General features: G+C 39.2%; 2 protein-coding genes across 2 annotated transcripts; one reads left to right on the top strand and one right to left on the bottom strand.

Moving 5' to 3' along the window:
• Positions 1-1776: 1776 nt before the first annotated feature.
• On the bottom strand, positions 1777-3142 carry LOC121724756 (40S ribosomal protein S28). Its single transcript, XM_042111510.1, has 4 exons — positions 3026-3142; positions 2310-2357; positions 2071-2196; positions 1777-1879 (listed from the first exon to the last, which is right to left on the bottom strand). The coding sequence occupies exons 1-3, from the start codon at positions 3062-3064 to the stop codon at positions 2074-2076; spliced, it is 210 nt and encodes a 69-aa protein (XP_041967444.1). The 5' UTR covers positions 3065-3142; the 3' UTR covers positions 1777-1879; positions 2071-2073.
• Positions 3143-3303: 161 nt separating this feature from the next.
• ndufa7 (NADH:ubiquinone oxidoreductase subunit A7) lies at positions 3304-7537 on the top strand. The gene is made up of 4 exons (XM_042111508.1): positions 3304-3524; positions 3819-3868; positions 4224-4361; positions 7367-7537. Exons 1-4 carry the CDS (start codon positions 3474-3476, stop codon positions 7455-7457), a joined length of 330 nt encoding a protein of 109 aa, XP_041967442.1. The 5' UTR covers positions 3304-3473; the 3' UTR covers positions 7458-7537.
• The last annotated feature ends 66 nt before the right edge of the window (positions 7538-7603 follow it).

Genomic DNA, 7603 nt, shown 5'->3' on the forward strand with positions numbered 1-7603 from the left:
TGCCTCCAGCTCACACAATAGGTACTATGCATGATGAGTGGGTTACAACACACTTACATTCACAATGTGCCCAGACCTTTTAGTATTGGAACTTTACAGCTGTTTAATTTACACATATTAATCAGGCTAATTAGAAAGGGTACAATTTGCTAAGGAACATAAAGATTAGACTTTGGAGTGATGGGGAAAGGTCATGTGGTCTGTCAACTCTAGATTTACTATTCCAGAGTGATGTGTACTCATGTATAGTAACTACTGTACAAGCCTCTGGATGTAGTTTCATAATAGAGGTTTTCCTGAGACCAGATGCCTTTCCATCTGCTACCCAACTCTGACAGTTTTTCGTCTGATGTCTGAGACATCACTGTGTAATTACGTAAACTTGACAGAGGTTGAGACCTGTCCTTATATGTACACCGTACAGGACGGCAATTTCAAGTCTCATTTGCCTCAAATTATGAAAAAAGATTGAGGGGGCATGAAGAATCATTTTCACACATAAATCACATTGAACCCATGGAAAGTGTTTTGAATTGTGCTGCAGAAGCCTTCGCACAGTAGTTTGACTTTCTTATTGTCATACAAAATATTAGCCAGAAATGAATGAAACTCAGTATGGAAATAAATGTGATGGTGCATAAGGTTGTAAGAACATGGCAAAGCAAATGGGATATGTATGCATGTCAAGATAATGTATCCCCTGGAAATATTAATGCATGCCTTTTCTGGCCAGGCAGTGTAATTCTTGCAGTTTGGCATTGCTATGAGTCACTGTCCTTGCAGGAGGAAATTGGCTCTAATCAAGTGCCACTCAAGGGTATGACATGCGTTTACATGCACTTCAGTATCCTGGTTGTGATCGGGATTTTGAAGTATCCCAGTTTTCTATTTGTGCACGCTAACACCATATCAAACCGAGATACTGTTCCATGTATACACCTTATCCTGGTTTCTAATGCAAACGCACAATGGTGAAGCCGTGGGCTACTGGTTAGCGCTTCAGAGGGTTGCCGGTTCGAATCCCGACCAGTAGGCACGGCTGAAGTGCCCTTGAACAAGGCACCTAACCCCTCATTGCTCCCCGAGCGCCACTTTTGTTGCAGGCAGCTCACTGCGCCGGGATTAGTGTGTGCTTCACCTTACTGTGTGCCGAGTGTTTCACTAATTCACAGATTGAGAAATGCAGACTAAATTTCCCCTCACGGAATCAAAAGAGTATATATACTTATATACAATTGTCTTAGAAAACAGGATATGGTGTGCTAATAGAACTTTGTAACTGGAATACTAGTATTAATCATGTATACAAGGATATTAATATGATCAATACCGGGATAAACCTAATAACTGGGATACTGGGGTGTGACATCACATAATTTTACGTAACTTCTTGTTTTTCGGTCATCTTACTACTCGTAACAGCCCTTTAGATAACTGGATCGCAGCATTAATCTGGGTAGATTTCCCAATTCACCACCATCAATGCATCCACGGGCCATAACATGGCCTCCACCATGCTTGACAGTTTGTCTATGCACAAGATATTGTTTCGGAATTAGGTAAGTACCTGAAACTTTAGGATTCTAAACAACCTGTCTCTCCATCATTCTCTGGTCACCAGTCTTGCTTTTGGATTAGTATTCCCATCACTAAATTAAGATTATTACATATGCATGCCTCACATATACCTCGAGTGTATATACACATACACATTTTGACCTGAACATTTTATATTTACTCAGTGGCTAAACAGAAAATGAACAGGTATAGTCAGAATTTCTTTTCAACAATTTATTCCCAAACTGTGCAGATCAGATGGTTTGTTGACATGGGAAGTCTTGTCGTTTCCACTGCAAGATCGCCTCCATACCAACAGGAGCTGAACAAAACAAATAAAAACTTGTTAATACTAAAAATCTCTGAACATCTAAATGGAATGACCTAATTTAAAGGTAAAGAGGCTTCTCTTACACTTCATAAAGGGGTTTAAGCTAATTTAGTCAACAATCAATCTTGCTGTCCAGAATGTGTAAATGTAATGTACAAGTGACTTTTTGGCCAAGCTTTTACCTTCTATCGTAGTCTCCTTGCTTCTCTCTCAGACTCAAGGAGGGTCAGCACATCACCCTCTCTGACTGGGCCCTTGACGTTACGGATGATTGATCGGTTGCTGTCATCCATGAACTCGACCCGCACCTACATAATCAATAGAAATGTATGTATTCTTTGGCGGCAGTAAAAACATTCCATACATTTTAACACACTTTCCAAGTCACCACAAACATTCTTATTAATCTGATCACTCTTACCTGGGTACACTGTCCCTGGGAACCAGTTCTTCCCAGAACCTTTGTTACCTAGGGAAATTGTAAACATGACAATCAGGACATAAAATTTGCTCTGATTTAGTTTAAGTCCATGCTTCAACTTGAGGGCCTATTTCTTGGACTCTGCATGTTTTCCATCTTTCCTGAAGTTGCATGTTATTAAATGACTTTAATCTGTTCACAATAAGCAGACCATACTTGATTCAGCCATTAGAGAATTCATAGAAATAGAATACAATACATTGTGACATTTGAGCCCCAGGATCCGTAAGAAACCTTGCCCTGCGTCTACAGTGAGTATCGGTCCGTATAACTGAGGCCAAATAGAGATTAGCTTAGCTGGTCAACTAGCCTGTAGTAATGCTAACGTTACAGTTCTGTTTCAGAGAACTACCTTAAATAACCAGAGTTACATTACTTAAATGCGAAGACACTGAATACTAACATGCACGCCAGAACAGTCCTGTTATATTTCCTTCTTGAAAATGTTATAACATTACATTGGAATTTGTCGGACCCACGGCACAACGTGTTTTCTTGTCATACTGCATGGTTAACGTTAGCCCAGCTTAAGGCAACAGTCATTTCAAGAAAGTCTAAAAATATTCTTAGATAATCGTAGAAAGGTTACTTGGGAGTTCAATATTAGTCCACACTACGATATTACGCCGAAAATAAATCAAATTTACAATACTTACTCTTGCGAGTTTTATCGGTTGCACGCGACTGGCATCCATGTTGGCGTAGCGAGAGAGAAAGAGGGTCACGTGATACGTCGCGAGGCTTATATAGCCTTAGTAAACCTGTGTTATAATTCTGTTTCAACAATTTTTTAATTAATGAAAATTTTATAAAACTGGTTTCCTTTGTCTGGTTTCTTGATTTATTCTGTTGTTTTGATTTATATATATTTTAAAATAATTTCCCATAATTCCAAAGGTCTATTTCCCTTTCCGTAAAAACACGCCTGCGCAGTTGTTTGCTCTTCCACAAGGAGGTTGACTGTTTACTGTCTGAGGTCTGTTCTGGGATCAGTCTTTGTGGTTGTCAATGTGCTCTTCAATCTATGATTGAAGCTTCATCCTGATCTTAGACCAGACCGTCGAATAATACTCGGTCCACTATACGCTGTCCTTCACAACAGCAATGGCGCAGGCCACTAAAATAATTCAGAGACTTAGGAACTGGTTGTCGGGGGTAAGTTGTCCTTACTGAATTTCTCACTACAGAAATGTCGTTGTGGGTTAGTAGATGAATATATTTTCATAATTTAGTAGCAGCTAAGGTGTTCCCTAGCTTGCTATGATGGTAGCAAATTCACAGGAATGGCTACGTTACAGAGCTAATCAGCCAATGTGTTTCTCGTGTAGCAGCGATCTGTCACGGTTCTGGACTGTGCAACATAACTTATAGTACTTTTATTGCGACTATCTTTTATTGCAACTCAAAGAGATGACATTAGACGTTAAGTGTATCCTATCCTTTCAACAGCATGACCTCCAATCAAAGCTCCAGCTGCGTTACGGTGAAATTGCAAAAAGGTAGGTTCCTAAAGCGTCATTGTGCAAAGACACATATTTCACTAACGTTACTACTCATCTAAGGTTATGGATTAACAGTGAAAGACGAATTAAGTAATCAGTGTGCCTACCACTGACACACTGATTACTTAATTCGTCTTTCACTGTTAATCCATAACCTTAGATGAGTAGTAACGTTAGTGAAATATGTGTGTGTGAAGAAAGTCTTATTTGCCTACCACTGACACTGATTACTTAATTCGTAATCATTAAGTATTAGTTGTGCAGGTTGCAAACAACCAAGAGCTGACAGGCTCTGTAGACTGATGAGTTTATGATGGAATCCAAAATTACAAATAAATACCATATTTTGCAGGACTCAACCACCACCCAAACTGCCAGTAGGCCCCAGCCATAAGTTTGCATTCAACTACTATTGTACCAGAGATGGACGCAGGGAGGCACTTCCTCCTACTATCGTGATGTCCCCACATAAAGCTCTGGCAGCTGGCACGTAAGTGTGTAACTATGCTAGCCTTTTGGCAAACGGTGATATACTGTGTGATGTCTGTAGTTCTCAGTGATTTGCATCAGCAGGTTGTTCCACTATGTGATTCAAATGAAAACCCAGTACCAAATTAATTTACATTGCCTCATGTCTTCTATACTCCCTGTATACTTCTTAGTTTTTAGTTTTAGTTAGTAATTAAGAGATTAACCTATAACATCACAATAGTTGAAATATCTACATCCCTTGTTGAGAATGTTGAAAGTAGTGGTAAAAATGGTTGTTTTTCATACATTTACTTGGAGCATTCTATCAACTTTTTATAGATCTCAACTAGGAACACACTGACTTTTTTGTTTACGACTGATCTCCATCTTACATCCGGTGCATTTTGGCGCCAAATGCGACGCAAGTCATGTTCTATCTTACACCCAAGGCAATGATGGATTTTTAACCATACGCTTCCGTTTACCAGTTGTCAATTGAACAGATAGATAGATAGATAGATAGATAGATAGATACTTTATTGATCCTCAAGGGGAAATTCAAGACATTGCACCCACGAGCGAGTGTGTCACTGAAAAAAATAGGTGTGGTCAGGCACATGATCCAAAAAGAACTATTTTAATGCCACTAAAAATGATATCGCCACTGATCAAGAAAAAACCTGGTCTGAAGTAAAAGGTGCATGTAAAGCACAAGGCGCCCTTTCATGAAATGCAAGCAGCCCTTAATTCATTAAGTGCCTTTTCCTTCCCATGCGTTGAGTGCCAAAAACGTAATATTACGTTTTTAGCTTTTTTTTTAAATTACGAAACTAGACACTCTAACACACCTTATATGTGATTTTGGGAACTCTGTGATGAATGGAAATGAAATATATGACGATGAAAAACTTATGAAAACGCACAATCTGGACATTTTATCTGGACATTTTATCATAACTCGGTTGCCGCTTTGGGTCGAATCAGTGATGCATGCACGTCAGGTCAAAACCAGGCCATTTTCGTGGGTCTATCACTAGGTGGCAGTCTCGCCAGGTCTCGCTGATCACTTCCCGGAAAGTTTACACAAGTAAGTAACAGGCAACACTTCATATTTCATGAAAGACGTTATATCTCCATTTCTAGAAAAAAACTGCGATTTTGATGAAAACTAGCCACTGTTTAGCTTGGGATTTCTCAGGAACAGAGGTGTGTAGAAATACATGGTTTGCACCCACCGAGAGCTTAAAGTCTCACCTTTTAATCGAGCTATTGTGTGTGTTCATAGCTATAACACAGAATATCCTGTGGCTGTACAAAAATCATCAACAATGGTCCAGATTGCTGGCTCTCTAGGACAAAGCTCCCGAAAACAGCTTGGTATTCAATGAGTTAACAATGAGTCCCTGGTATCTTGTCTGCTTGGATGAATATCCTTAGGTTTTTTATTTAGTCAGTTTAATATTATTAAGGCAATTGTTGCTTTTTGCAGTCTATGTTCTGATTGTAACCTCTTGTCAGTTAATAGTGAAAGTAAATAACTAAATGTAAAACTGTTTTGTCGTTGCTTATGAGACTGGTGAAGTTGGTTTCGGGTTCGATATTCGACTGGGTGAAACCGGCCGCATGTTGAATATCCAACCAAAAACTAATTTTAACTGCAGTTCCCATGAGTTTAAATACTAGGCGAGAGATGCATGGGGCAGCCGTGGCCTACTGGTTAGCCGGTAATTACTGGTAATTCCAATATGGACTTCTAACCGGAGGGTTACCGGTTCGAACCCCGACCAGTAGGAACGGCTGAAGTGCCCTTGAGCAAGGCACCTAACCCCTCACTGCTCCCCGAGCGCCGCTGTTGTAGCAGGCAGCTCACTGCGCCGGGATTAGTGTGTGCTTCACCTCACTGTGTGTTCACTGTGTGCTGAGTGTGTTTCACTAATTCACGGATTGGGATAAATGCAGAGACCAAATTTCCCTCACGGGATCAAAAGAGAATATATACTTATAATATACTTATACTTTGTAGGCTATACTCTGCTTGTCACACACATGTTTAGTAAAGCAAGCTTTAGTGGAATTTTGGTATCAGTCTTGGTATCCTTTTGAAGAGATGCACTCACTCGTCCTCAAAATACCAACACGCTGTTTAATGTTGCGCTTCTTGCCCTTAAAGAGAATGACCGATATCATACCAAAACACACCCATGACTAATTAAGAAACATAAGAACAACCCTTTTGAACAATGCACATGGCACATAGACAGTTTTTACCATTGTCAAGATAGCGTCGTTCGATTCAGATATATTTAAATGAACATGCATATCACGCTTCCGATTTGGCACTTAGACTTTTAAAATATCACATAACTGGAGTTACACAAATAGATGTGTTGGTATCAAGAGAGAATTAACAGACTTTTTCCCTAGAGGAGGTAATATATAAATTAGAGTGCTAACCACAGTATTCCAGCTAAAATTACCCCAACTGGCTCCTCTTTCATAAATTGGCCTCAGTACAACTTGGTACCTCATTGTCAGTACTTCTTATTTTTTTTAAAAAAGTGTCAAGTAGGGATGTGCCATATCGTATCGATATTGAAATATCAGTAGTTATTTCCCATGATGAGAACTTATTAACGTGATCTTTATGACCTAGTTTTACGTATGTGCTATAAGGTGGGCAGCTCACATGTAAGAACAAGAAAAAACATGTCTGACTGCGGAGTTCAAACTGTAGGTGGGGAAGAAGATTCATGATCAAGATCTTTTTTATTTGTTTCATCTGTTGTGTGTTATGTTTCAGCACGGCCTACAACTGTAATCTGATGTGACTTGTGTCAGTATAAATATTGTCATTTATATCGTTCTCACCAAAAAATACCATGAAATATCGTAATATCGTTTGAAGTCTATCATCAATCACTGCTCTTAAAGTAAATTAAGGAAACTTGAATTGTCCTTAAGTATTTTATTATCATGTTGAACTTATGTGACTGCTCTTATTTTCCTCTTTTTGCACTTTTGCAGGGAGGCCACTGCTGTGGCCACAAAGCAACCAGTAACACCTGGACCTCCACTGAAAGATTTGGAATTGTCAAAAGATCAGCCATATCTGTAATGGCCTGACCCTGCAGTTGTTTGTGTTCCTGTAAAGTTATCCTATTCCACTGTAAGATACCAATAAAGTCTATAAATGTGTTCAGTTATATTTTTCCATTCATTGCCAACCTTTTTGAATGTGATATAACACCAATTTAATATCAT

This window comes from Alosa sapidissima, chromosome 12 (genome assembly GCF_018492685.1).
Source record: "Alosa sapidissima isolate fAloSap1 chromosome 12, fAloSap1.pri, whole genome shotgun sequence".
Classification (NCBI taxonomy): Eukaryota; Metazoa; Chordata; class Actinopteri; order Clupeiformes; family Clupeidae; genus Alosa; species Alosa sapidissima.

Excerpts from the sequence above, each read along its gene's own strand:
- ndufa7 (XM_042111508.1), top strand. The coding sequence starts at position 3,474 with ATGGCGCAGGCCACTAAAATAATTCAGAGACTTAGGAACTGGTTGTCG. Across the intron at positions 3,525-3,818 it reads TTAGGAACTGGTTGTCGGGG|CATGACCTCCAATCAAAGCT; the intron begins GTAAGTTGTCCT and ends TCCTTTCAACAG. Across the intron at positions 3,869-4,223 it reads TACGGTGAAATTGCAAAAAG|GACTCAACCACCACCCAAAC; the intron begins GTAGGTTCCTAA and ends CATATTTTGCAG.
- LOC121724756 (XM_042111510.1), bottom strand. The coding sequence starts at position 3,064 with ATGGATGCCAGTCGCGTGCAACCGATAAAACTCGCAAGA. Across the intron at positions 2,358-3,025 it reads AACCGATAAAACTCGCAAGA|GTAACAAAGGTTCTGGGAAG; the intron begins GTAAGTATTGTA and ends CAATTTCCCTAG. Across the intron at positions 2,197-2,309 it reads CCCAGGGACAGTGTACCCAG|GTGCGGGTCGAGTTCATGGA; the intron begins GTAAGAGTGATC and ends TTGATTATGTAG.